Genomic DNA, 27,869 nt, shown 5'->3' on the forward strand with positions numbered 1-27,869 from the left:
TCCATGACGTGACTCGACGCAGGTCAAGTTCAACGGCCAATACATTTCATCAAGCTTCCGAGACGCGCAAGCCTCAACAGGAATGCGGAGTGTCGTTCACCTTGTTCGCCAAGTACCTCGTATCTCCAGCTTCCTAATCGGGTTTCGTCACCACCTTGGCGACAGGACGGATATGCATTTCCCCTCAACTCCAGAAACTAGATGAGGGATACCGCCATTGAATGAGAGATTGTATCATAGCTGACTCGGTTCTGCTAAGATTCCGTGGTCGATGACGGAGGCTATAAAGTCAAGTCTACCCCATACTCTTAGTTCTACTGCTTTACCTCTACCATACCTTGGAAGGTGATCAAAGCAATATGAGGTTGATCAGATTGGCTCTATTTGCTCCTCTGGTGGCGGCTTCGCCCTTTGGAGTAAACCGCGCATCGACCCCACGAGACGGAGGTATCAGCTACGATGGCTACCACATCTACAGCATCACTCCATATTCTCCTCTTAACGCTCAAGATTTAGCGAAACGCTTCTCTCGATACCATACGCATCCGATTCGAGACACTTTGTCCGTGGCCATCCCCCCGGACGAGGTCGCTGACTTCGAAAACCTTGGACTGAACACACGCCTCGTGAACTCTGACTTGGGTGCTTCCATCCGATCCATTGATAGCAAGCCTGCTCCATACAAACGAGCATTGCACAAACGTGGAGAGCTGCCTGATCTCTCTTGGTACCTCAGCTACCATACCTACGCAGACCATCTGGACTACTGGGACGACCTAGTAAGCGCGTTTCCAAAGAACTCGGAAAAGTTCTCATTAGGAAAGAGCTACGAGAACAGGACCATCAATGCATACCATCTATTCGGAGACAAGAAGAAGGGTGGTTATGGGCCGAAGACGAAAGACGTACGGCAGAAACCTGTCATCCTATGGCATGCGACTGTGCACGCTCGGGAGGTATGACGGATCCGTCGCTTACGACGCCAACTTTACTGACCCACGACAATAGTGGATCTCAACAATGGTAATCGAATACCTCGCCTATCAACTCATTGACGGCTACAAATCCGGCAACGCCAACGTAACCACCTTCCTGGACCACTATGACTTCTACCTTGTCCCCTTCCACAACCCAGATGGTTTCGTCTACACCCAAACCACCGACCGTCTCTGGCGCAAGAACCGCCAGCCCCGTCCCAGCATCAACACCACGTGCCTCGGCACAGACGGTAACCGCAACTGGAAGTTCGAATGGGATGCCGAGCCCCCAGAGGGCGGCTCAACTCCCGACCCCTGCGGACAGACCTATCGCGGTCTCGCACCGGGCGACACGCCCGAGAACGCTGCACTCGATGCGCTTTCCGCACGCCTCGCGAAGCAGGGCGAGGGCATCCGTTCCTTCATCGATTTCCACTCGTACTCGCAGCTCATCCTGACGCCTTGGGGATACTCATGCGACCCGCTCCCTGAGACCATCGACCGCATGGTGTATGTTGCGAATGGTACGGCGCGCGCCATCGAGGCCGCGAGTGAAAGGAATAGCACCTATCAGGCTGGTCCTGGGTGTCAAATTTTGTACTTCTCGACTGGAAACTCCAGGGACCATCATCATGCTGTGCATGGGGCGGATCATTCTTGGACCTTGGAGTTGAGCCCTGCGGATCAGGCGGGGGGCGGGTTTGTGCTGAGTCCGGATCAGATTTGGCCGGTTGTTAAAGAGCAGTGGGCTGGGCAATTGTGGACGCTAAGGGAGGTGTGGGATGGCGAGACATAGCTGAGAGACGTTGAGTGCGGTGTGCTAGTGTGGAGTCGCTGCGTTTGTTCATCAATACAGGGGTAGTTCCTTTGTTGGGCACGTTCTGAATACTGTTGATCGCAGTGAAGTTTACCCGAGGAGCCGTGTTGCGGACCATTGATCGACGTGCAGATGAACGACAGATTGGTCTGAAATGCCCAATCAGGCAGTTCTAGAAGAGAGGAGTCACGCAGAGCTCTACACACTTTTGTTGCGGTGCAATTCGGTCCTATAGCCTTGATCGTCACCACTGTTGACTATTTTGGACTAGCACGTCTCAGGACATGTATATATGGTCGACTCCTAGCTAGCAAGCAACTCAGCACAGTTTTCCATCGATACATACAGCGGCTGCGTATGCCGCAACAACTTTCGCTTGGAGCTCTGAATGGAACAAGCTTATTCATTGAAAATGACTGCAGAACAACTTTGCTTCGTTCAGCGGGCTGTTGTGGGGTGGGTCGTTTCGTTTAAGGCGCGTAAGAGATTGCGCGGCGTTGTATGATGCCGCTGTAGTTGCCCAGAGCGGAAGGTTTGGTCAAGCATTGGTGGCGGACGGGACTCGACTGCCTGCAACTGTGCGCCGCGGCGGTGCCCTCCTTCCAGCATCGACGCCGCACACATGTTCCTGACTCCACCGCTCTGTTGGATTTATTGCACCCATGCTCTCAAGGCGAACCCTGTCTTTCGGCGCTCTCTCGATTGATTGTCAGCTCCATCACTCGGCAATGTGTCTCCTTCCGCTCGCGATTGCAGCTACGGATTCATCTTCACCAATCTACAGCCGGACCGCTGCTTACAGCACTACGAAGCACGATGACAGACGATCGTTTCGCAGCCACACCTAGTGCGGGCGCATGTGCACGCCATCGACTCTCTGGTGTCTAGTCTTCGGCAGCATCAGCACAGCACACAACGAGGGCAAAGAACACAGCCTTACTCAGAATACCTGATCCCAGACGTCGTGCAGGCACTGGCGAGTGAATGTTGGGCTCCGTAAGCGATGCGGCTGCAGCAGATGGATATCATTCGCCGATGATCCTTAAAATCTCTAGGATTACCGTCCCACTGCCTCAGCCTTACGTGCGAGTCCTGGCCGGCTGACAGCTGCATCTCAGCCATGGGACTTTCAGCTGCCAAATGGCGGAGATCCCGAATATCTGCTCACCGTTGTGGGTGTCGTTCTCCTACACCTGACATTGTGGCTTTCCCTTGCAAAACTATATCGGCCTCATCACCTCGAAACGTCTGATTGACAACACCATGCAGTAGTATTTAGAAATCTCTTCTCCAGACATTCGCCGCCAAGAGGGGTCATGGAGCGCTCAACGTCACCACCTCCTTTAATGTCGCCCCTAGGATCACCTGAAGTTCGGATATCACGACCAGAGTATGCCTCAGTACCGCAGCGCACGAGCGACGATGAGTCCTGTGATGACAGGACTGACCGACGCTCGAGATTCGAGGAGGCTATCGAGCCCGGCCTGGGCATCCAGATGAGGCCACTTGCATCACCCAAATCCCCAGGAAAGTCATACAGCCAACAGTCAACACCCAAAGCAGGGATGTTCTCATCTTTTTCACCAATTACACCTCGACTGCCGTATCGAAGAACACCCGATACCTTGTATTCTTTCGGAACAGGGATCTCACATTCACGCACAGATCCTATGACAGAGAGGCTCATAGCTCACAGAGCAACTCAATCTGCACGATGGAAAGTGCATTGGCGCACACCGACGTTGATGGTCTGCACCTTCTTCGCCGGCATCCTTTTAGCTCTAGCACAACACCTCTGGTACAGGTTCCTCCACCATAGGCCGACAACCAGCGAAGATCAGAAAGTCCGTTGGGTCTTGTACGGCCGTGTATTAGCCTACTTGTCGAAGGTAGCTTTCGGCGGATGCTGCGTCTTAGTCTTTCGGCAACGCATGTGGAGGACATTTCGAGACCGAGCGCTATCTGTGTTGTCGATAGATCAGCTCTTTGGTGCGACGGACGACCCATCACTGTTCGCCAATTGGGAGACCGTCTCCAATGCTCCGGTTGCTGTAGCGATTGCTACAGTATTTTGGTTAATCCCACTTGCAACCATTATCTTTTCGCCCGGTGCGCTAACGTTCGGCGATTTCCTTATGGGGAATTCCACTACCCGAGGCGTGCCCCATATCAACTTCACACATGAGACAGTCAAGGACTGGCGCCATCCGATATCATACGTTCCTGATGATAATGATCTCCTGGCAAAAGGTGGATACAAGAGATCAATCATGTACTACAACACGACAGACAAGTCTTCCAACTCTACGAGCCAGGACTGGTTTGACTACTACGACCAGCCTTCTGCCGAACTGAGACGTGTGGCTCTACTCTTTGGATACAACATGATGAGCCACTCCACGCACAGATTAAATGCACGGCTAACTGTCTGTGGCAATGATGATGGAGGACCGTACAATTGCACCTTCACGCAGTCATTCGTCGCACCCGCTTACAAGTGCGACCTTATTGCGAATAGTACTGACGACAACGGTCGACTGTCTGAGCTCGGCGCTCCTTTTAATACGTCAGCACTCGTGCCTGAAGGTCGCAACATTTATCAGGCCGAAGTGGATAAGGGAGGCTACAAGCACCCGCAGATGGACAACTTTCAGAGAGGCCCAGGAGGTATTCCTGTTGGTGAAGCCCCAGACGATCTTGGGGTCTTCAAGTCAGAACCCGTTCTCTGGATCGGGATGTCACACAACACGACCGAACCACTGCCCTCAGATTCACCGTTTCGCAGTATCTGGACACATCGCTATCAGCTACAGGTCTTTCGGTGTGTGATGAACGAAGCCAGATACAAGGTCAAGTGGAGCCTTACTGGGCCGTATTTCATGGAGATACCGACCATTGAAGAATACCTGGGACCAGTCTTGGATACAAACTTCACTAGGAACGAGGACGGATCACTCAATTACGATGCGGACCCAGGACCGGCGGAGAACTTCATCAGACCTCTTCCCGACGTGAGATTGTACAAGAAAGTAGCAGCCTACCACGCGATGGGTGACGTGCTCCGCGACTTCCTTAAGGGTCATATCGAACTTGAGCCTCCCTTGCCGGGTCCCTCATACGCAGTGGTGGCCTCGGATGTGACGAAGACGCGCTTAGTCGACGTCAAGAGTCTACCCAAGAAGGACTTTGGCATGGAGCTTCAGAGTTTCTTCAGCGACCTGGTCCTATCGCTCTACTCCACACCCGAAATGCTTGTCGTCGATAACCAAGAACTGGAGATGAACCGCACACAATGGCGCTCCTCATTTGTCTACATACCCAAACGACTTTGGATGTGCTACGCCCCTGTCATCGCCGTCACACTCATCATCCTGCTCTTCGGCATATTCACGATCTGGGAAGACGGGACGACTTTCTCCACGGGCTTCTCGCGCATCCTTGTCACTACGAGAAACACGACGCTGGATGATATCAGCCGCGGTGCTTGTCTGGGGAACGACCCGTTCCCGATGGAGCTCATGCATACGAGACTCAAGTTCGGCGTCTTGAGTGAAGGGAGTGAAGGGAGCGAGAATAAGCTTATGGGCTCGGAGGGGTTTCAGCATTGTGCGTTTGGGGTTGCGAGCGAGATCGCGCCGATTAGACACTGCGTGCCGTATGCGGGTTTGAGGCGGCGGAGACAGAAGTTGGAAGAGACCGACGAGTAGAGATGGAAGACTTCGGTCTCGTTGCCATGCCAGCAAATCTATACTCGAGTATATTGGCTCCAAGCTCTCAGTGTCACGCTCAGCATGTGTAGTTGATGTCGAGCACCACCCTCGGCGTTCCTTCGAAATCCCCGGGCACCACATACGAAATGTTGTAGAACAAATGGTTCCTCAACGCCTTCCCATACGTCACAGGTTGAGCCTCTAAGCCCGACGCATCAACCTTGATATCAACACATGGCAACTCTCCATCCAGCCCCGTAACTGCATGCCCACCCAGCGTCCAGCTCGGCGGCACATTGCTCAGCGCAAAAGTAAAGATATCGCTCCCCTCCTGCGTCGTATTCGGATAGCTAACCGTCAGCCTGTTCGGCTCCGCAACCGCGTGGATGCTGCTCGCGCTCGGATACAGCGAGAAGAAGGTGCTCAGCGGGAACGGCGTGCGGCTCTTGTCGCCCGCCCAGTGCACAATCGCAGGCACAAACTGATCGCCCCTGTTCTTCTGCTCGGCGAGCTGCTGCCCGCCAATCATCAGTTCGCGGCTCATCCACGATGTTGCGATGCGCGGGTGTGCGCCACCCAGTTCGTCGTAGATAGTCTTGTTCAGGTGCCGGTCTGGGCCAGTAAATGTGCCTCGTAGCTTTTCCTGGACGTCCGAGGGAATGATGCTTTTCACGGTATCGATGACCAGGGCGATGGCTGCGCCCTGCGCGATGTCGAAGAGCAGGTCGCCGTCCAGCTTGGGGGGCTGCGGGCCGTGCGAGTGCCCGAACATGCCCCAGAAGAACATGGAGACGATTGATGAGTGCTGGACAATGTCGCGCGTGTAGGCGCGGTCGTACGGGCCGACCATCTGGCCGAGGTAGCCGTTGTAGTGCTCTTCCAGATCGTGCCAGAGCTCGGCGAGAATGGTCTTTGCGTTCGTGGTGAATGTTTGGTCTCGGGGGCCGTACTTGAGCTGGGCGCCCAGAGCCCATGAATCGATGCCGTAGTATGTTGGCGCATTGTACTCTGACAGTGTATTTGCGCCGTTGAGCTGGAAGAGTTCAAGCAGTTTCGTGCCCTGTTCGTTTGCAAAGGCGATGAACTCGGAGTTGTTTCGTCGTGCGCCAATCCATCCGACTACGAGTGCCCGCATCATCCCAGGGTTGCTGTAGCCCAGCGTCAGGTTGTCGTTCTCGGGAAAGGTACCATTGCGGCGCATACCGCCTACTGCGGCGATTTCGAGGGATTCTTCGATGCGCGCCACCAGATCAGCACCTATGAGATGACCGAATTCCTCCACGACTTGGACAAACTGGGTGCCGATGAACTCGCGCCAGTTCGGATCGTAGGTCTCGTAGATCTTTGGTGGGTACAACGTCGAGTTCGGAGTCGGGTCAGGCTGGTCAGGCGAAAGCTTGTACGTCCCGTACCAGGCTGCGTCAAAGTCATCTGTCATCTGCACGGAGATGATGTTCATGATGGCTGCTTTGGCGTGCTCAAGGTCATCGCCCTCGTTCCTGTGGAGCAATCCGGCTAGGTACCATGCTGTGAACCGCACCGACCACGACCCCTTGTCGCCATACGCTATGTAGTTGTAGGATGCATCGTATCGATTGTCCTGTACGAACATGGAGTAATCGAACAGAGTCTGTGCTTCTGAACCTGTTTTAGCTATGATGGCTGATGCTTGCTCATTTGCACTTGCCAGCCGTTAGAACGGTCTTCCTGCTATCAATTGCAGTAGCGACTGCTTGAGCTGCGAGCCCTGCTGCAAGGAGGACTGAAGTCAGCATATTGATCACGTAGACACATTCTCGATACAGCTGGGGAACTGTTGTGTTAAGTAGCGCAGCCGGGTATCGTCTTGTACGAAGCAAATGATCATCAGATTTCGGCACATCTCGAACCGATTTTGCTCTTCTCTATACTGTATCGAGCAGGTATCGTGCACCTACAGGCTTCGTGAGGGCCATGCCGAAGCTTTTCCGCATAGGTAGCGGAAGAATTGAATGGCGGGGATTAAGCGTGTGCGTCGGTGGCGCTTCCCCGCGCATTACGAGTCATGTATAACGACGGTAGCTGACATACTCCAGAGCAAGGCAAAATACCCCACCGCTGGTGCGTTCGTACGAACGATGACACTGCTTAGACATAGCGTGCCGTACGTGGGTTTGAAGCAGTAGAGACAAAAGTTGAAGATTGTCAAAGATTAGAGATAGAAAACTTCGGTCTCATTGCAATGCCAGCGATTTTATACTTATGATCACTATCTTACGTATTTAGCTCGCCCTTCTCTCACTCTAACAGATGCCAATGACTCCGTTGACCGGCACATCGATACTCGTCGTGTAACTCGCCGCATCACTCAACAGATACACATACGCACCACCCAGCTCCTCAATCTCCGCCAGCCGCGGAATACCACCGTAGTACTTCAATTGCTGCTCCCAATCCGGCTGCTGCTCGACCCAGTATGTCATCGCCGTCTTAACCAAGCCTGGCGACACGCTGTTAACTCGAATCCCATACTGTGCCCATTCCATGGCAAGCGTGTGCGTCATGTTCTTGACACCGGCTTTGGAGGCGCCGTAGGGCGCGCTGGGAACGCGCTTGTTGGGACGATGCGAGGCCATGGACGCGGTGAATACTATGGAGCCTTTGACGCCTTGCTTAATGAAAGCTCGCGCCGCGCAGCGCGCGGTGTAGAAGGAACCGTAGAGATTGACGCCCCACAGTTGATCAATTTCCTCGGTTGTGAAGTCCAGCGCGGGCTTGTGCTTTGTGCGACCTGCGTTGGCGACCTGGGAGCATGCGTTAGAGATGGCTCTTGTTGCTAGTTCACATTTTGCAGACGCGTACCATACCGTGCAGACCACCGGCTTCAAAGAGAATTTTCTCGACGACTGATTGAATAGATTCTTCTTTCGTCACGTCGGCTTGCAGCGCGAACATCTGGCCTGGGTATTTCTTTGATACAGAGGCAAATTCGTCGCTTGTTTCGCCAATGTCGATGGAGTAGATCTTTGAGGCCCCGTTAGCGAGACAGCAGTCTGCTATCCCGAGTCCGATACCTGCGAGCTGTCATTGATGGGCTCAGAAGGGTAAGAGTTGTATGCTACCTCTGTTGGCGCCTGTGATGGCGATGATCTTGCCCTCAAGCTGGACTGTTTTCACAGGCCCAGACTTGGGCACTGCGTTCATTTTGGCTGCTGATGAGGACATACTGTGGGCAGTATCGACGTGGAATGATGCAAAGATCAGAGAAGGGTTGATTTGGGTGAATGAATGACGGAGAGAGCTCAGAGAAGGTCCGTGGAAGCTGCCAAAGATACTGGCTTCTGCGTCTGCTTGTGGCCATCTTTATACTTCCTAGAAATCTCCACATAACACATCTTTCTCCGTGGTTCACCCCGCATTGGCTTATTGTGGTCTGCCATATGTCGTGACGAGCTGTACGATGCATGGCGGCCTCGTGGACGTGTGCCACGAGACGAGGCACATTGCCGGATGCCGAGATCTGATCAACCTAAGGTAAATCTGATTAGAAGTTGAACTACTGAAATCATCCTGACAGCTTTATCTCTCTATTGGTAAGAATATCTACTGCATGTCAATTTGAACGCCGTTTCCCGTTTGAGAGGCCGATAGAAATGTCTAGTTGAACACAACGGTCTTGGCACCGTTCAAGAACACACGCTTCTCGCTCCACCACTTGACAGCAGCAGCAAGCACCTGGCTCTCAACATTGCTACCCTCAACAACCAGCTCGTTCGGGTTGAGCGCGTGGTCGACGCGCGCAATGCGCTGCTCAATGATCGGCCCTTCGTCCAAATCCGCGGTCACAAAGTGCGCAGTCGCACCAATGATCTTCACACCACGCTCATACGCCTGGTGGTAAGGCTTCGCGCCCTTGAAAGATGGCAAGAAAGAGTGGTGGATGTTGATTATCTTGCCGGACATCTCAGTACACAGGCGAGGGGACAAGACCTGCATGTATCTTGCCAGGACGATAAGGTCGATGTTGTGCTGCTTGATGAGCTCTAGAATCTGGGTTTCTTGCTGGGCCTTAGTGTCCTTGGTGACAGGCAGGTGGTGGAACTCGATTCCATGTGCCTTTGCCATGTCGGCGAATTCGGGGTGGTTGGAGACAATGACTGGGACTTCGATCTTCAACTGTCCGGACTTGACGCGGAAGAGGAGGTCATTCAAGCAGTGGCCAATCTTGGATACCATGATCAAGACTTTGGGCTTGGTGTCTACGGAGCGGATGTCATAGGTCATGCTCATCTCCTTTGCAAGATCAGCCATAGACTTCTCGAGGCCGGCGAGCTCAGTCGCGTGACCAAAGTGCACGCGCATGAAGAAGGTCTTCGATGCTGGGTCAGAGAATTGCTGCAGGTCGAGAATGGTGAGATTCTCCTTTGCAAGCAAGCCGGTGACAGCATACACGATGCCTGCCTTATCCGGGCAAGACAAGGTGAGGAAGTGATCAGAGCCGGCCATTTTCTTAGATGTTGAGATCCCTTCTGGTTCGCGAGAGCCGAGTTGCTGGAATTCTGCAGGCGATGTTGAGAACCGGCGGCGAGTAAGCCGTGATGACTGTTGCGGCGCCGAAATTTTATGAACTGTGTTTTGCCGGTTTCTGACAGCTTGGAGCGATGCTTGTGCTGGTCGAGAGAGTGCCGATGTGGAGAAGCTTCTTGTGCTGATGCGCGCAGAGCGTGCAAGCATGTCTAACGAGATGTGACTGCAATCGAGACGCGGCACGTGTTCTTCCTGGCCTTTTTGTGCATTCGAGGTTGCTGTTTCCGGCAGCCGAGATCGGCCATCCAATCCGAGCCTAGTGTTTCTGCTTACGTAGGAGCGTTTCACCTTTTGTCTCGCCAATATCAAAGATTCGCGCCCCTCTACCGGCTTTCAAACATCCATAAGAGCTCGCTCGATTGTGTTCTTTGCACTCAAGATGACAGATCGATGGCTTTCTCAAAGGCAGGCAATCCACGACAGCCTTAAATGCCTCGCCTGTGAACTGCTTCCGTTCGATGCTCTTGCAGAAGACAGAACTCCTCCGCCCACAACGATTGATCTCGATAGCGTCGACATTGAAGGGCTTCGAAAACGGGCAGCGAAGTGCGACTTTTGTCGTGCCTTGGTTGATCTGCGTGAGCATTGGCTTTCGGAAGAGCGAGAAAATCGGATGCCTGACGACGGCTTCGCTTACCATAATTTTTGTGGCATGAGCGACTGGCGTATGAAGCGTACCGATCATACATACTTAGGTCTCAATTCGGACTTTGGTGCGTACCGGAGCTGATCGCCCAGAGGTGAGCAATTGATGAAAGACAGACAGTGTACTCGCCAAACGGATAAATGATCGCTACATCTATAGCGACCCGCTATCAGGTCTACCCCTGAAGCAAGTCTCCCATTGGATGCGTAAATGTAGCGAAAAGCACAAGAGATGTTTTGAACACCCTACAGATCTACCTACACGCGTGATCGATGTTCGCTCACCGCGACTGAAGCTACTGGATCCAAGTCCAAGTAACCCTCATCCATATGTAGCCCTCAGTCATTGCTGGGGTACGTGCCGGGACTTCCTCACAACACGCGAGAACATCCAGGACCGGAGATCTGGATTCGAACTGACTGATCTGCCCGCGACCTTTCGTGACGCAGTAACAGCTGCCCGTATCCTCAACATCCCCTTCCTCTGGATAGACAGTATATGCATACTCCAAGGAGATAAGGATGACTGGGAGATGGAAGGCAGCAAGATGGCAGACGTCTACTCTAATGCCACAATGTGTATCGCAGCCGCAGATGCAAACGATGACACAGAAGGTTTTCTAAGACCAAGGAAAGACATTCCAACTCTGGCTATCGATATTGTTCTTACCTTGCCAACACCGAACCAAGCCCAGATGAAGACGCGGATATACACGCAGTTGCCACTTAAGAGGCCCGGACTACATGAGCGGTTCCCGGCGCTACACAATCGAGCTTGGTGCCTTCAGGAGCGTTATCTGAGCCCCAGAATTCTGTTCTTTGATCGTGACAACATGCATTGGGAATGTCTCGAGGACGTATGGTCTGAAGCTGGCCGACGTCTACCAAAGCACAGGCAAATGCTTCCGGACATCATGCCTAGGCTCAACAAAACTGAGGGCCTGTCGCACACGCCTTGGTGTCGAATGGTACGCGAATACACAACACGCGCTATCTCATTCCCTTCCGATAAGCTACCAGCGGTGTCTGCCCTGGCTTTGCGAATTGCACAAAAGACCGGAGACGGGTATTGTGCCGGGCTCTGGAAGTCTGATCTCCTTCGCGGTCTACTGTGGTATCGCGCGGTTCGATATAACTTTAGAGCCCGTGAGGCAGCCGGTCCTTGGAATCCCAATCAGCAAAGACCACAAAGCTTTCTTGCACCATCTTGGTCCTGGGCGTCTTACCTGGGCGCTGTGGACTTTTTAGGTATCGAGTCCTTGTTGCACATACTACCTTCTGCGAAGCTCATTGACGCAAGTGTGGTGGTGCCGGGCAGAAACAAGTTCGGAGAAGTGGATAGGGGATATGTCACGATTCTTTCCCCTCTACTGACCTTCGAAGAGCAGCAGTCTACATTCGATACGACAAACGAGCGAAAGTACGGCTGGACGCATGATTCATTGGTCAGTCGTGACACCGAGACCGATGAAGTGACCATTACATCTTGCTTTGACTATCCAAATGAGACTCGGCAGGGTTGGTTGCTTGGCATACCGTTAGTGTACAAGAACATAGCTGAAAGACAGGAAGATTCGGATGGTCAGGAAGGTCAAGAAGATCAAAAGTATTGCTCACAAGACACATCGGAGCAGCCGTGGTTGGCTATCTCCGGCATCCTAATCATGGAGAAGAAAGGTGATGAGAAGGTGTACGAGCGTGTCGGCTGCTTCTCGATCGAGCCTGTTCAGCTTGATTCATTTCTCGACTTCCTGCGAGATCTTTGGACCCAGGAAACCCGGATAGTCTAAGCGGCAGCACGGATCTTTGGTTTAGAGTGAGGGTCCGGAAACAGATGCCTGACGTTCAGGAAACCCAGAGGATAGGCAACGCTGTGGACTGAAGAGGAGCTGTAGGCACAGGTCGCATTGGACGACAAGAGCCACACTTGACACAAATTGACTTAATTGGTTTCACTTGCATTGTGTACTACGTGCATCTAACCCATCTAGATACTCTTATATGCTCGCCCATCAATGCAGACGACCGCGCTATCCAGAAAGCCAGTCCCGTCCAAACACGCTCAGAAGTCCCACAACGTACCAAACGCATGCAGACCCGCAGCCCGACACCCTTGCATCATCTCATCGTTGCCCTGCATATTACTCGTGATATAGATAACTTCAGCGCCCCAACTCTTCCATGTATCTTTCAGCAGCTGGACGCTATCTGGTCTACCGCCCCGCTTCTTCGAATCCCAGAGAATCATTCGTTCGGGCTCGATATGTTTCCTGATGAGGCCGGTGATGGTAGGTCCGAAGGTGCGCTCTTGATCAGAGCCGATCCAGATAAGGAACCAGTCGGGACTCTGGATGCATGTGGAAAGTGCGGCGCCGATACCAGTCCCTGTACAGATGCGGATGCCACGCTTGTACATTGCTGAGGCGTGGCCAACGCCGGCTGATTGGTGTCAGTGAAAATTAGGATGGGTTGGTGAGAGAAACGCATACCAAACTTCAGCTGCCTCGTCCAAACATGCTTCGGAGGGTTGGCGACGAGACTTCTTGTGAAGTCTCCTTGCACACCGCAGATCATGTAATGGTGTGTGGCCTTCCGATCTTCGCTGATGATGCCAAAGGCATGATACTCCATCACCGAAGTTCGGCTGATGCGGCCTAGAAGACCTTGTTGCATTCCGCGCTCGAATTTGAGGACTGCCACTTTGGGTGATGGGATCTCCACCTCAACAGGAACTTCGCGCAGGGTGACCCAAGGGGTAAGGACGCTGTAACAGTTAGTGACGACGAGCTGTGTTGGTAGTATCAGCTCACAAGACTGTCATGAACACAGCGAACCACAGTTCTTGCGCACTAAGTAACGAGTGGGTGTCTGTTCTCCATTGGCCGAGCTTGATGTCGTAGGTGTTGCCCATGATCAGAAAGACCCAGGTCATCTAGAAAGACGAGTCAGCATTGAATTGTTGTGAAGAGCTTGATTACTCACAGCGAGTCCAAGCCACCCGATAAATCTGTGGTGTTTCTCGAAAACATTATGGTATGTGCTATTCAAGGCGTCAGGCTCTGGTGACGAAAGCTAGCCAGTCGGTCATCACTTACTTGCGCACCCATGGAAGAGCGCTCAGTACGGAAATGATGATGAAAATGTTCGTGACAATACCACTTGAAATTACAGCCGGATGCTGGACAGCCCGGTATCGAACAATGTCGACGATCTTGTACACAAGCCAGCTGTGGAGGAGTTAGCGTGCTGATCATCGCCCGATTGGCTTAACTTACGCTGCGCCGGATAGTGCGCAACCCGAGTGCACACCTCCCAGATGCTGCAACACAGAGTTTACCGCTAGCTTAATGCGTAAAGGAGCCCACTGCCCATTCTTATCAGTAGTGATCTGAGAGCGAGACAGGGAAACATACACTTCGTAGCCCGTATATGGCGGCCAGATAGAGGAACCGAACGAACAGTTCGTTGCGCATGAGGATGGCCATTAGCAAATTACCCAAAACCAATGCACCCAGATGATTATCTGCGTATTTGAAGTTACCGGTCGCGGCTAGGACAATGCCGGTAATGTTGAATAGAACAACGAAGGTAAAGAACCGGCGGTACGCGTCGAACCATAGTTCGAACAGTATCCACCGACTGATCTCAGGTCGTACTGATGTTGTGTGCTTGGGCTCTTCGATCACCTCGACGTGACCGACTTCGCCTCTCGCTGCTCTCGGAAGCTCAAGCTCCGGTACGCTTGTGCAGGGCGTGATTCCCTGATGGACTGGCGATACAAGTGACAGAGGATTAAGATGTGTTGGTCGTCCTTGGCTCGTGTACAAAAATGTTGGAGGTGTTGGCAGTACCACTGTACTGTCGTATATACCCTTCTCGGCATCATCAAGAGAGTCCTGACTCTGGTTGACGACTGCATGGGCTTTTTGTGAGTTCGACATGGTGCCAGTTTGGCTCCAGCAGGTTGAGACAAAGATGCTGACTGAGGATGCGACAAGGGTGATACAGATTCTTGAATACTTCCATGCACTGTCGGAGGGTAGGTTTATAAAATGTCGGAGGCACCAGCCAAGACCGGGCAGTTGGGCTGCAATGACCAAACGTTGATGAGCAAATTCCACATCTAGATGCGGTAAGGGCTACCAAGTCATCGTGGTAATTCTAAGGTATCGGTGGGATCTGAGTATACCGTAGTCTGTGCTCACCCTAGAACGGAGGTGATCAGTACACACTCCAATATATCCAGATACCGGTAACGACTTCGTGCGTACCGCCATGTTACAGCCATGCTAAGGTCTCAGATGTTCTTTTGGTGCAGACGCCACAACCGCTCGTAATCATCGATTACCGGTATCAAGACATGCTTTTCGGGTCAGCTTAAGATCGACCATTGCGACTTGCCGTGCATCTGTTATGGACCTAGCGCGACGCTTATTGCTGTCTAATACGAGGCTGACCTCTATTCCTACTCGTACCAAAAGGCTTCGCGCGGCCGGGTCTTTAGGATGTGCGACAGGCATCCAGTGATCTATACATGCATATTGCAGCTCTGCATACGCGGTCCGACATCCGACGTTTGTTGTTCGTGATCTCACGTGTCACTGCCTCAAGGGGTAGCAACTTGGAGCCGAAGCTAATATGGCTAAATTGCTCCGTCAGCCCATATACCACAACTCATCTCGGACCGTCCTCACATATGTTGTCCAAAGCGTTCTCGAAGTGATCTCATCTTGCAGTATAATGGTAGGTGGAGGGTTCAATGCTGTTCGATGTAAGCCGGCCCCGCACAAGCAAACGATCAACCTCATAAGAGCGCCGATCTGCTCACTGTAGGCTCTAAAGTTGCCTTTGTCGATGTTCAGTTATCCGAACTCGATCAGACACAAGCTGAGCTTGATCAAGGTGGATGTAGCCCTAGAGGACTATGCCGCTGCAGGGGTGTGGGCCACCTAGAGGCGATCACTCTGTCGACATTGTCGCAATGTCCAGAGTGACCATTCCTTTCGTTTTGCGCGATTGACACCCTAAGCGATAACATCCTAAGCCATCCAAGCGTAGTGTTGTGTTGAAATGCCGTTTACATCCCGAAGCAAGCATTCTGTAGCGAAGCTCGTTCGGACATGGTATATACTACTAGCGATGCCATCTTCATTCTCTCTCGCTTATGTTACCATCGATGATAGAGTTCAGCGCTTATCGACACAGCCCCAAGCTACAAGTATAGAACAGCTGCGGGCAGCATTCACGGAGTACGGCAAGGATTTCCGTGGAATGTTAATGTTGTATGTCTCGGAAGACCAAGGTAAATTGCAGGAACAGGAACGAGCTTGTGGATCGGGCCAGATGAAACATCGCAGCGATGTCAGAGAACGCACAGGCTTATATCGAACGCGGTACAGTACAGGTTCATGCTCCAGGCCCCTCTGGGTTTTGGTCCACAGCGCTGGTGGCTGGTGCGACTGAACAGATGGATACACATCTAGGCCAATCAGTGAAGGATCTGGAGATTGATCAGATTCAAACAGAAGCAGATTTGTGTCTAGAAAAGTGCAAAGGCAAGAACTACTCCAAGCGCCAGACTGCATGGTCCATTTAACGAATTCAAGCCTGATGCAGCAGCGTCACTTGTTGTCAAGCTGATAGCACCGCTGTTGTCTACAGCTGCTATGCTATGTTAGTGGAGTCAGCCTGAAAGGGTCATGAGCAATGTACGCACCTTCTCCGATATCACCACCAGCCTGCTGCCCAGCAGCTCCGTTCTGGCGAAGTCCGATCTCTGTCGTGCATAGTTCGATTAAGGTGATGTTGCTGCGGAGGTCTTGCAGCTTGAGCTCTGCAGTCTCCATTTTCTTCTTCAGCTGCTCCGTCTGCTTCTGGTTCAAGATCTCCCCTGCTAGATGTTCATCGTATGCAGTCTTGTTGTTCGCGAGCTCCACCAGCTTTTCCAGCTTGTTGAGCTGCCCACAGTCTTTGACAACTTTTCGGTGCGCATCGACGACGCCGCATTCGGCCGTAAGTGTGGCGTTCGAGCTCAGCTTCTGCAGCTCAGCATTGATCGCGTCCTTCTCCGACAGGATCTTACTGGCTTGCTCTTGAGTGAGCTTCTTGTTCGCCAGTAAGGCGTCGAGTCGAGTTTGATTCGAGGCCATTTTCGAGAGATCTGTTAGAGCAGCTATACGCTTGCATGTGCCTCTGACTGATCGTTCCGCTGAGTCGGCTTTCGCGCTGCTGGCTTGTTGTAGTTCGAAATGCGGAAGTTGAGGTCGGGCATACGAGGTCGCAATGAGCGCAGAAACAACGATGAGCCAGCCATATGTGCGCATATTTGGTTGTCGACTGCCGTTGAGGCCCCGGGGGGAGACTGATCGAGGGTGCTGCTGGTAAGCAAAGGAGTGTTTATCTTTCCTCCAGAGGATGTGTTGATTCTGCAGTTTCTCTGTAGAAAATGATCAATAGTAACGGCCAATTCTTTGGCGGTGGTATGTCGGTTGTCTTGCTTTTGCAGATCCGGAGCCGCTTGATCTGTCATTGTTTCACACTTGATCGAGCGTACAGCATCGAACGTGACCCACACACCAGTTTCAGAGTGCCAGTTCTCTGACGTCTCTACTTTGGAGTGAAGCCGCGAGCTGCGGTAACAGCGTAGAGCGAAAGTGAAATGTGCTGATTTAATAAACATTGAGCGCAGATCCAGTGTCAGTCTGTATGCGGTAGGCAGAAACGGAGTTCCGCAGTCCATATATCCAGGAGTCAAGCTTGAAAGCAGCGCAATGCGATGTGTTGCCACAGCCCACAACAAGAGATCTGGAAGGTATCTGGGAGGTGTCTGGAACGCGGAAGCACGGCAAGGGCCGCACCACTGGTAGCAAAACCCTCCGCTGCAAAGCCTGACGAGCAGTTGCTGTGAATCAGTGTGCTACCGACGTCCAACGTATTGAAGAGCATGACATGATGGCTGGTAGAGCATACCATGCGTCAGTGGGGTCATGTTTTGATTGTGAGTCAACGGCTGTCAGTGGGTTGTTAAGACAACTGCGAATGTACACACAGAAGATAGAGATTGAGTGGCCTGAGAATCTGTCTCTCCAATAAGGTCGCGTGTCTGAGTAGCTGATATCAAAGACGGGCCATGTCACGTGGTAGTAAATGAGCAGAGCTCCTGCACTCGAGTACGATGAAGGGAACAGCTGTCAGAAGAGACAAAACATTGCTGCTGTCGCCGTCTGAAAACGATAATGTTGATGTCTGGACACACTACTTTGATGAGCATTGGCGAAGCGGCGACGTGTGAGGTGGAAACGTCCATGGTGAGCATCGTGAGATGTGGCCCAGCGGCCCCTCGGAGTCGTCGAGGCGGCGAAACGGAAAATCGATATCGATAGCTGAGTCATCCAGTTTGACCGCGGGGAAGGCGCGAAGGTCGGAGTCAATAAAATTAGCCCCGCCACGAGAGCAACTCGAGAACACCACGCCCAAAGATGTCGATCGACTTTCCCAAGGAAGAGGAGCGCATCCTCAAGCGCTGGGAGGAGATTGATGCCTTCCTGACGCAAGTTGAGCTGGTATGTAAAGTCCCAAGTCGAAGTTGCATTTTGTCTAGGCGCACTGAAAGCATTCGACTAACAGCAACAACAGTCGAAGGGCAAAGACCCTTACACATTCTACGATGGACCACCCTTTGCGACAGGAATGCCTCATTATGGCCATCTTCTGGCCTCCACCATCAAGGACATAATCCCCCGATACTGGTCCATGAACGGACGATACGTTGAGCGCCGATTCGGTTGGGATACGCACGGTGTGCCCATTGAGTACGAGATTGACAAGGAGCTTGGGATGTCTGGTCGCGACGCAGTGCGGGAGATCGGTATTGCGAAGTACAACGAGAAGTGCAGGGCTATCGTCATGAGATATGCGACGGAGTGGAGGCACACGATCAACCGGCTGGGTCGCTGGATCGACTTCGACAACGACTACAAGACCATGAACACCAGCTTCATGGAGTCTGAGTGGTGGGTCTTCAAGCAGCTCTACGATAAGAATGCTGTCTACCGCGGCTTCAAGGTCATGCCTTACAGCACGGCCTTGGCTACACCACTCAGCAACTTCGAAGCCTCGCAGAACTACAAGGATGTTCAGGATCCCGCTGTGGTCGTGACGTTCCCTCTCGTTGAGGACCCCAATACATGTCTGCTTGCTTGGACAACCACACCGTGGACGTTGCCCATGAACACCGGTCTTTGCGCACACCCTGACTTCGAGTACGTCAAGATCCTCGACGAAGCTTCCGGAAAGCACTACATCCTCCTCGAGGCGCTGCTGCGTACGCTATATAAGGATCCCAAGAAGGCCAAGTTCAAGATTGTGGAGAAGCTCAAGGGCAAGGACCTGCTTGGCTGGAAGTACGAACCTCTGTTCGACTACCTATATGACGAGTTTAAGGACTTCGGCTTCAAGGTGTTGAACGATGGATACGTCACAGCGGACAGTGGTGTGGGTATTGTCCACCAGGCACCCGCCTACGGTGAGGACGATTACCGTGTCGCTAAGGAGGCTGGCGTCATCACCGAGGACCGATTGCCTCCCAACCCCGTAGACGATGCAGGTAACTACACCTCGGTCGTCCGCGACTTCGAGGGTCAGCATGTCAAGGCTGCGGACAAGGGTATCATCAAGCTGTTGAAGGCTAAGGGCAGGCTCATTGTGGACTCCCAGCTTCTCCATAGCTACCCCTTTTGCTGGCGATCTGACACACCTTTGATCTACCGAACCGTTCCATCTTGGTTCATCAAAATCCAAGACATCAAGGAGAAGATGCTGGAGAACATTGAGGGCTCGCACTGGGTGCCTTCATTTGTCAAAGAGAAGCGATTTGCCAACTGGATCAAGAACTCACCGGACTGGGCCGTCTCAAGAAACCGCTTCTGGGGTACACCGCTACCTCTGTGGGTCAGCGATGATGGCAAGGAGGTCGTCTGTGTCGGCAGCGTTGAGGAGTTGAAGAAGCTCAGCGGCTACGAGGGCGAGCTGACTGACATTCATCGTGACAAGATCGACGACATCACCATCCCTAGTAAACAAGGCAAGGGCGTTCTGAAGAGGACACCCGAGGTTTTCGACTGCTGGTTCGAGTCTGGATCTATGCCATACGCAAGCGCACACTACCCATTCGAGAACGTCGAGCAATTTGAGAAGTCCTTCCCTGGTGACTTCATTGCTGAAGGTCTCGACCAGACCCGTGGATGGTTTTATACTTTAACCGTTCTCGGCACACATCTTTTTGGCAAGTTGCCCTTTAAGAACTGTGTCGTCAACGGTATCGTACTAGCGGAAGACGGCAAGAAGATGTCCAAGCGACTGAAGAACTACCCTGACCCTCTTGGTGTCATGGAAAGCTATGGTTCGGACGCCCTGCGATTGTATCTCATAAACTCGCCAGTTGTCCGTGCCGAGACTCTCCGCTTCAAGGAGGCAGGTGTCAAGGATATTGTTTCCAAGGTGCTGCTGCCCCTGTGGAATAGCTACCAGTTCTTCGACCAGCAGGTTGCTCTGCTGAAGAAGGTTGCTGACCTTGAATTCCAATTCGACCCTGCTGCCGGGAAGACCAATGCCAACGTTCTTGACCGCTGGATTTTGGCCTCATGTCAATCGCTGCTCGAGTTCGTGAACGCTGAGATGGCCGCATACCGACTTTACACCGTCGTCCCGCGCCTGCTCGAGGTTAGTGATATCAATTACCATGAGCCATACAAATAGTAATTTACTAACTGCCCTAGCTCATCGACAACACCACCAACTGGTACATCCGATTCAACCGTCGCCGTCTCAAGGGTGAGTACGGCCTGGAAGACACAAAGCACGCCCTCAACACCCTGTTTGAGGTTCTGTTCACTCTCTGCCGAGGTCTCGCCCCCTTCACTCCTTTCATCACCGACAACATCTATCTTCGCCTCCTGCCACACATTCCTAAGGAGCTTCGCGCCGAGGACGATCGCAGTGTGCACTTCCTTCCATACCCGACCGTGCGCGAGGAGCTCTTCGATGAGAACGTAGAGCGCCAGGTCAAGCGCATGCAGTCAGTTATTGAACTTGGCCGCATCTGCCGTGATCGCGCCAACAAGGGCTTGAAGACTCCTTTGAAGACTCTAGTCGTCATCCATCCCGATCAGCAATATCTCGACGACATCAAGTCCCTGCAGAACTACATCTTGGAGGAGTTGAACGTCCGCGACCTCGTTCTGTCGAGCGACGAGGAGAAGTATAACGTCCAGTACACTGCTACTGCCGACTTCTCTATCCTGGGCAAGAAGCTTAAGAAGGACGCAATAAAGGTCAAGAAGGCGCTGCCAAATCTCAAGAGCCAAGAGATCAAGGACTACATAAAAAACGGCGAGATCACCATTGAAGGCATCAAACTCGAGGGCGAGGATCTCCTGGTCAAGCGCGGCCTGGCAAAGGATGCCAACAGCAAAGACCAGGAGTTCAACACAGACAACGATGTCCTGATCATCCTAGACGTTGCTAGCTACCCCGAGCTTGAGCAGGAAGGTCTGGCACGCGAGGTCATCCGTCGTGTGCAAGACTTGCGAAAGAAGGCCGGTCTCGTCGCCACAGACGATGTCGGCATGGAGTACAAGATCTTCAGCGATCCCGACAATGTCGGTCTGGAGGCAGCCTTCGAGAACCAGGGCCCGCTGTTCGAGAAGGCACTCAGGAGAAATGTCGACAAGCACACTATCACGGAGCTCGACGGCAAAATCCCCGAGAAGGGTAGTGACACTGTAATTGTCGAAGAGGAACAAGAGATCCAGAAGGCGACATTCTTGCTGCGCTTGATCAAGCTGTAGGGGTCCGATAAGCAGAAGGAGAGCATGCCCTGGCGCACTTTATGATGTCACAAAAAGAGCAGATAGATGAAGGAACGAATGCATCAAGATTTGAACCATTACACTGAATTCACAACATCTAGGGTCGTGATGGTACATTGCCTCATCGACCTCGACTACTCTTGATAGGGAGCGTTTGCTGCTTTGCCACCAGCTTCCATCACCGTGTCTTATATGCTTTCTGTAGAGCATTAGTTCGAGCCATTTGGTTGGACAGAATAAACCTACTAAGTAGCATTCCTTCAGCTTCATGAACTCCTTTGCACACATATCCTTGTGCACGTTGTTGTAGTCTGCGAATATGCACTTGCCATACACAGCGCTCTGTATGACATCAGCATTTTCCCCGGAGCAATCCTCTTGCGTCCAACATACCTCCATAGAACAATTTCCCACCGCCGCAGCGAGTTTATCAATCGGTCTTGTGCGTCCTGGCATTGTACTGTGTGGTGATGCAGGCGTCTCGATGAGGTCAATAGTGATGGAAGATGTCAAAAGCACAGGCGGCTTGGCGCGGACCCCTGCCGGCGAATCGACGGCGTCGAATCCCGGTGGTTGGTCGCGGGGATGCCCAAACAAAGCGCGTCCGTCAGCACTCGCCTTTGACGCGCTATTGTTCCCTCTTCTTACGCTTTTGTACATTTTGATGCTTGACAGCTGCCCGCGCATCCTCCTCTTGTCTTAATCTCTTGCGTCTACCTTTTTGGACGCGATACCACTTCGATCAACGAACGCTCATGTTGTCGCGAACGCGCCGCACTTTATGTCGCGAGCTCGAATGTCATCCCCCATGAACGGCAGCGGATACAATACACCTGACTTACATAAGGATGACTTATCTGACGAAGGTAGATAATCCCTAGCCTACAGTACCTCCGTTTGCCATGCATACTAACGTTCTCCAGCTATCGAGCTCCTCTACACTATAATTCACCGCGCCTCTTCATCGCCAGATCGATCCTCGCGCGCGCTCTTCAATGCCTACGAAGAAGTCCTCGAAGAACACGGACTACTCCCCAGCGACGATGCCGTACTGCATAGGTTTCTATTCCGCATGCAAAAGGACCGAAGACGAGATGAGAGTCTAGTCGAAAGGTTTCACAGAGTGCTGGCAGAGTTCGAGATCGTGATTGAAGCTGAGGAGGAGAGTGAAGGCGATGTTGCCTTTGCGACCGGCAATATTGCGCATGATGGAAACACAACGAACGCCAGGAACGCTGCACGTGCTACGCTAGGTCATACGGATAGACTCACAAGACGAGGAAGCTTTGAAAGCTTCTTTGACGGGACTGCGGACAAGGTCGCTGGCAGCGAGGTCAGAGGCGTATCAATGAGTAAGAGAAGGAGCTCGCTGAGCCATGCGCCCAATGGAATACTGCCGAAGAGGCGCTCGACATCAGATACGGAGGCACTGAGGTTGCAACAGGCGCATATCCCCATTCGTACACGAGTCAATGGTGTGGCGCAACGACGAGTCTCGTCTGGACAGTACTACGGCCGTCAAAGAAACGCCTCGATATCAAGCCGCGGCAGCTGGCGCATTCGACGAGATATTAATACCTCAGCGTCGCAACAAGGAGTCTACGAGGAGGCAGCCAGCGAGTATACCGATCGGACAACCGACTTGGACCTTTCACGCGTGCAGGTTCCAGGCGTGAACGCGCCGATTCCTGACGACCAATACGATCAGCGTGAGACGCACGCGTCCACGCATTACTATCAGCAATTCGTACCAGAGCCATACCAACCGTCTGACACACGACTGATGGATGAAGCCGAAACCTTTGAGCACCAGCGCCTACATCGAGTAACGCGAGGCTGCATACAAGCCTGGCGCAATCGCACGCGAGACCTGGTCGAGAGGCGCTACGAGCAAGAAGCGCTAGCTGAGGCATTCGATCGTAGGATCTTGATGAAGGTGACACTTGATCAGCTCCGAGATACAGCACGTGTGCGCCGCTCGAGCTACGAAACCGACCGCTTCTTCGGTCGCCTCGAGTCGCGCGCAGACAAAGCTCGAAACCTCTTCCTACTGACGAAGGCCTTCACACACTGGGCGAGAAGTGCGGAAGAAGAGGTGCAGCGCACGTCAGTCGCACGGCGACACATACTGCGCACACGCTTTTTCAACGGCTGGCGCGAGATCACGGCGATCAATGAGCTCAAGATTCAGCACTTCGTGCTTACTAAGTTCCTGCAGCAGTGGCGCGCAAAGACCGCAACTGTACGTGAGAACGCTCAGTTCGCGGTCACTCTGTATGAAGAGAATTTGGCACAGAAGATCTTCACAAATTGGTTCTTCCAGTTCTGCGCGATTGCAGGGTCGGCTTGGCATAACGACCGCTTGAAGAGGAATACGTTGAAGAGGTGGATCGAGCTTGCGGGTATCAATACCCAGGAAAACGAGTCAGCAATCAAGAAAAGTGAGAGCATCGTTCTGGCTCGAATGTTGACAGGCTGGAGGCAGAGAACGACGGCTCTGCAGAGTCTAGAGTCACAAGCAGACGAGTTCAGACGGACAGCCCGGCTTGCATCTGGGCTCTATAACCTCCGGAAGCATGCACAGCTTAAGCCATTGTTGCAGCAATTTCAAACGCGTATCGACGGTGGACAGGTACGGACTACTTTCCAAGTTTGGCGGCACACTGCACACCTTTCCCAGCGCGCTCAGCAAGTGGACAAGTTGCGCATCATGCGCAATGCCTACACTGCGTGGAACGATCGCCTTCGTAAGCAAGCACTGGAGCAGCGAATCAACGACCGTATCTTGGTGGAATGTTTGTACAAGTGGACATTGGCTTCACGGGTGTCCCTTTTTCAGCGCGTCCAGAATCGGCAGATCAAGGAGTCAACATTCCTTACCTGGGTAACGAAGACAAATCAGCGCGCAAACACATTCGAAGCCGCCGAGAGGAGATTTGCTAACTTTAAGCGCGCGCAGCTTCTGCGCATATGTCTAAAGAAGATGGAAGTTGACACGGCTGAGAAGAGGCGCGAAGAGTGTGCTGTAATCGCTGAGTACGACTTGAAGCTCAAGCAGCGCATCTTCGAGAAGCTGAAGGAGAGGTTAGGGCACTTCCAGCAGCTGAAGCAATGGTCGGCTGATGCTCGGTTCTATGTTCTCGGTACGCGCACATTGAAGAAGTGGAATAGTGCGACACAGCAGACGCGCAGAAACCGAAGGCGCGATACCTATGCGCAGGTGCGAAGAACCGTCAAGACGAATCTTGTGCACAAGGTCTTCGAGTCCTGGCGGGCAAGGGCAAACACTATTGTGGAACAAAACGAGCAAGCAGCCTTCATACTTGAGGCCCGTACCCTGCACACCGCTGGCACGTTGCTGCATGACTGGCACGACCGCACACTTGCTATTCAGCAGCTCGACACACAAGCTTCGAACGTCCACACTTTTAAATTAGGCACCAAGCATGTCCAAGCATGGACCCAGCGTTTGGATGCTCTACAGTCTATGGACTCACAAGCCGCTGCGCTTCGTCAAGAAAGCACCGAGATAGCAGCTGCAGGAGCTCTCAAGAAGCTCGGCTGGCGATTGTGGAACGTCCAGCGACAAGAAGAGACATCAAGGGCGCTGTTCGAACGCAACTTCGAGAAGCATGTTCGTGCAATGATACGCTTCTGGCACGACCAAACAGCCGAGCGCCTCGCCAATCGACCTGTCTCGCCGACGCCCACACGAAGCTCGAGAGGTGGGCGGGGGAGTCCAGATGACGACCACACCCGATTCAACGATGATCATGGAGATGGCGACGAAGACGAACAGGTGAGTCTCGACAACGCCGGCGACGAGACACGCCGTCTCGAAGCATGGACAGCGTTCGATGCCTCCGCGCTCGGCCTCAACGACGACCTCGACCTCTCACTCTCTATCACACCAGAGCGCCAGCGCACAACAAGTTACCCTCTCGCTCCACCAGCATCATCACCAAAACCTCCATCCTCAACCCGCCCGCCGACTTCACGGCCACGCACGTTCCCACAGTCTGCTTCCGCTCTGCGACCACCACCCGCGCCCGAACCTGTCTCACCAGACCTCGAGTTTGCCGAAGACGAGCGCAGCACTTTTTGGGCCGGCACACCCGCCTACCCACCCCCAACGACCAGCAAGCTCAAAGGCGCAGGCTACCTCAAAACACCCAGCAAGCGCGCCGTGGTACGTGCCAAGCGGCCAGAGCTGCCCTCGAGCCCTGAGAAGCGCGTTGTGAGACTGGGCGCAATGAGCGCACCGCCTGTGCAGATGAATAGGGAGTTTGGCATGGCAGGGGGTAACGGTGGCACTGGCGGTGGGGCTGTGAGCGGTGTCACGAGTTTCCAGAGGAGGCTGAGAGAGGGCGGGTTCGGTGTGAGTGTTGGACCGTCCGCTGCGGTGCCGAATAGTGCTTTGAAGGGTGCGAGAGGGAGAGCGGTCGGTGGGAGGGGGAGAGTGGGGTTTGGGGATGTCAGTCAGTTTGGATAGGGGTGTTGTACATTCGTTGATTAGTGTCGCGATGGATACAAGAATATGTGCTCAGCTTGTATCGACCGGTGAGCGAAGCGGGTTGTGACACATACATTTGCATCATTTTGCCCCTGCCTGGAGCCTTTCTTGGTGTAAAGTGAGGTGCTACGGTAATCCGTGGCCGGAAAGTTTCACGGCTCAGCTCTCAGCCTTTCCTCGGTCGTGTTTCCGATTGAGCGACAGATCGAGCGAGCTTCGCATGTTAGAAATATGCCCCGAATGTCGAATCAATCGATAAGAGTGATGGTCGCCCGCCTTGATTAGCGCGAGGGTAACGATCAGTTCGCTGGCATCGCACACATCCAAGAAAGCTCGGCGCAGCGCATCGGGGTCTCTTATATCCTTCGTTTGCAGAGCCCGTGTCTGTTCTCTCAGCATGTCTTTTTCTTCTTTGGCCTTAATGGCGGCAGTCGTATCGCCATCTCAGAAGTAGCGAGCGAGGTCATATTTGACATTATCAGCCAGCAGTATACTAACAGTATCGAGAGTGAGTCCCAGTTCGAGTCGTCGCCTTTGCCAACGCCACAATGGCACAGAAACCTGTGGGGAAGAGCAATGCCGTATGGGGTTGAGATGGCATCCTGGAGACAAGATCGTGGCGATGCAATCACGTTTTCTGGCAATCTCCCTACAAATTTTGCAAGGCGCCAACAAACTCGTACTTGTCTCATGCCACACCAGACATCAAATTCCAATGCTGAAAGCACGCTCGGAGGCCATCATGCCTACGATCGAACCAGGACATGCCAGGCCGGTGCAGATGATGCGCGATAGGCGTCTATTGGATTGTGTTACTCCTTCGACGCCGACACTGACAGCGCCTGGGTCGCGAGATGGGCTTGATGTCGCGCAGTCTCCCATCTTCACACGATGCGATGCCAACCTTTGCTCTGAGAGATACGAGATACCAGCTCGTGTTGATCATGCAGCTGGCAGAGGGTCATCTGAATCCGTGGAAGCACATGGCGCCTAGACTCTAGACTCTAGACTAGGTCCGGAATATGGAGAGCTCATGGAGCTGTTTGGTGGTTCGGCGCATTACCGTGGCCGTGCGCCCGATGAGCCAGTTCAGCCGATGAGCCACCCGGAACATCACAACATTGAGATAAGCTAGTCCATATACTTTCCGCGCACATATAGTTCCCGCGCACCCCACCACAACGCGTACCTCTGTTTTTGAAGCTATCTATTGTCAACGCCACATACCCAAAATGGATCCCAAGGAAGTTGCTATCCAGTCTGCTATTGATGGTCTCGTTTCTGGTGTTTTTAGGAGCCAGCGGAAGGCGGCTGCTGCGTGTGGGATCCCTGAATCGACGCTGCGAGGCCGGCTACGCGGTCAACAACCACACGCGATAGCTCACTCAAATCAACAACGATTGACGCCGGAGCAGGAGAACTTCCTAGTAGAGTGGATACTGGAAGAGGACTCACGTGCACAGCCACCATCTCATCCCCGTGTGAGAGAGATGGCCACCCGAATCCTCCATATGAACGGCGACCACGAGCCACTCGGGCATCTATGGGTACCCCATTTCATCACACGTAACCCACGCGTCGCCTCTATAGTTGGACGAACAATTGAGAGCGCAAGGACTACAGCAGCTAATTATGAGACAATTAGCGCGTTTCTGGAGCTATTTGAGCGTACTCGGATTGAGCTGGGTATACAGTATGAAGACATATGGAACATGGATGAGACTGGGGTTGGTCTTGGGGTATGTACCAACACCAGAGTGGTTGCCAATTCAT

The 27,869-nt window shown here is 52.9% G+C and overlaps 11 protein-coding genes across 11 annotated transcripts; 6 read left to right on the forward strand and 5 right to left on the reverse strand.

Moving 5' to 3' along the window:
* Positions 1–359: 359 nt before the first annotated feature.
* On the forward strand, positions 360–1,773 carry M421DRAFT_72110 (carboxypeptidase A1 precursor; the record flags this gene model as incomplete). Its single annotated transcript, XM_033596847.1, has 2 exons — positions 360–956; positions 1,009–1,773. 2 exons carry the CDS (start codon positions 360–362, stop codon positions 1,771–1,773), a joined length of 1,362 nt encoding a protein of 453 aa, XP_033444865.1.
* A 1,766-nt stretch (positions 1,774–3,539) lies between these two features.
* M421DRAFT_72102 (uncharacterized protein) lies at positions 3,540–5,501 on the forward strand (the record flags this gene model as incomplete). The annotated part of the gene is made up of 1 exon (XM_033596846.1): positions 3,540–5,501. One exon carries the CDS (start codon positions 3,540–3,542, stop codon positions 5,499–5,501), a length of 1,962 nt encoding a protein of 653 aa, XP_033444866.1.
* Positions 5,502–5,540: 39 nt separating this feature from the next.
* On the reverse strand, positions 5,541–7,382 carry M421DRAFT_278083 (uncharacterized protein). Its single transcript, XM_033588870.1, has 2 exons — positions 7,192–7,382; positions 5,541–7,142 (listed from the first exon to the last, which is right to left on the reverse strand). Exons 1-2 carry the CDS (start codon positions 7,277–7,279, stop codon positions 5,581–5,583), a joined length of 1,650 nt encoding a protein of 549 aa, XP_033444867.1. The 5' UTR covers positions 7,280–7,382; the 3' UTR covers positions 5,541–5,580.
* A 404-nt stretch (positions 7,383–7,786) lies between these two features.
* Positions 7,787–8,687, reverse strand: M421DRAFT_8711 (NAD(P)-binding protein; the record flags this gene model as incomplete). The annotated part of the gene is made up of 3 exons (XM_033597601.1): positions 7,787–8,287; positions 8,346–8,557; positions 8,606–8,687. 3 exons carry the CDS (start codon positions 8,685–8,687, stop codon positions 7,787–7,789), a joined length of 795 nt encoding a protein of 264 aa, XP_033444868.1.
* A 149-nt stretch (positions 8,688–8,836) lies between these two features.
* Positions 8,837–10,274, reverse strand: M421DRAFT_424748 (formyltetrahydrofolate deformylase hydrolase). Its single transcript, XM_033593859.1, has one exon. The coding sequence runs from the start codon at positions 10,215–10,217 to the stop codon at positions 9,141–9,143; it is 1,077 nt and encodes a 358-aa protein (XP_033444869.1). The 5' UTR covers positions 10,218–10,274; the 3' UTR covers positions 8,837–9,140.
* A 112-nt stretch (positions 10,275–10,386) lies between these two features.
* On the forward strand, positions 10,387–12,647 carry M421DRAFT_424749 (HET-domain-containing protein). The gene is made up of 2 exons (XM_033593860.1): positions 10,387–10,783; positions 10,833–12,647. Exons 1-2 carry the CDS (start codon positions 10,450–10,452, stop codon positions 12,503–12,505), a joined length of 2,007 nt encoding a protein of 668 aa, XP_033444870.1. The 5' UTR covers positions 10,387–10,449; the 3' UTR covers positions 12,506–12,647.
* A 33-nt stretch (positions 12,648–12,680) lies between these two features.
* M421DRAFT_402015 (uncharacterized protein) lies at positions 12,681–15,145 on the reverse strand. The gene is made up of 7 exons (XM_033590229.1): positions 14,129–15,145; positions 13,991–14,079; positions 13,811–13,942; positions 13,698–13,755; positions 13,526–13,647; positions 13,205–13,479; positions 12,681–13,154 (listed from the first exon to the last, which is right to left on the reverse strand). The coding sequence occupies exons 1-7, from the start codon at positions 14,654–14,656 to the stop codon at positions 12,778–12,780; spliced, it is 1,581 nt and encodes a 526-aa protein (XP_033444871.1). The 5' UTR covers positions 14,657–15,145; the 3' UTR covers positions 12,681–12,777.
* Positions 15,146–15,573: 428 nt separating this feature from the next.
* Positions 15,574–16,216, forward strand: M421DRAFT_278117 (uncharacterized protein). Its single transcript, XM_033588872.1, has one exon. The coding sequence runs from the start codon at positions 15,786–15,788 to the stop codon at positions 16,176–16,178; it is 393 nt and encodes a 130-aa protein (XP_033444872.1). The 5' UTR covers positions 15,574–15,785; the 3' UTR covers positions 16,179–16,216.
* A 38-nt stretch (positions 16,217–16,254) lies between these two features.
* On the reverse strand, positions 16,255–17,038 carry M421DRAFT_95372 (uncharacterized protein; the record flags this gene model as incomplete). Its single annotated transcript, XM_033598305.1, has 2 exons — positions 16,255–16,376; positions 16,432–17,038. The coding sequence occupies 2 exons, from the start codon at positions 17,036–17,038 to the stop codon at positions 16,255–16,257; spliced, it is 729 nt and encodes a 242-aa protein (XP_033444873.1).
* Positions 17,039–18,165: 1,127 nt separating this feature from the next.
* On the forward strand, positions 18,166–22,027 carry M421DRAFT_424752 (isoleucyl-tRNA synthetase). Its single transcript, XM_033593861.1, has 5 exons — positions 18,166–18,274; positions 18,348–20,435; positions 20,492–21,782; positions 21,830–21,925; positions 21,977–22,027. Exons 1-3 carry the CDS (start codon positions 18,194–18,196, stop codon positions 21,560–21,562), a joined length of 3,240 nt encoding a protein of 1,079 aa, XP_033444874.1. The 5' UTR covers positions 18,166–18,193; the 3' UTR covers positions 21,563–21,782; positions 21,830–21,925; positions 21,977–22,027.
* Positions 22,028–22,201: 174 nt separating this feature from the next.
* Positions 22,202–26,186, forward strand: M421DRAFT_424753 (Sfi1-domain-containing protein). The gene is made up of 2 exons (XM_033593862.1): positions 22,202–22,449; positions 22,507–26,186. Exons 1-2 carry the CDS (start codon positions 22,392–22,394, stop codon positions 26,073–26,075), a joined length of 3,627 nt encoding a protein of 1,208 aa, XP_033444875.1. The 5' UTR covers positions 22,202–22,391; the 3' UTR covers positions 26,076–26,186.
* Positions 26,187–27,869: the final 1,683 nt, after the last annotated feature.

Source organism: Didymella exigua (assembly GCF_010094145.1).
Source record: "Didymella exigua CBS 183.55 unplaced genomic scaffold M421scaffold_37, whole genome shotgun sequence".
Classification (NCBI taxonomy): Eukaryota; Fungi; Ascomycota; class Dothideomycetes; order Pleosporales; family Didymellaceae; genus Didymella; species Didymella exigua.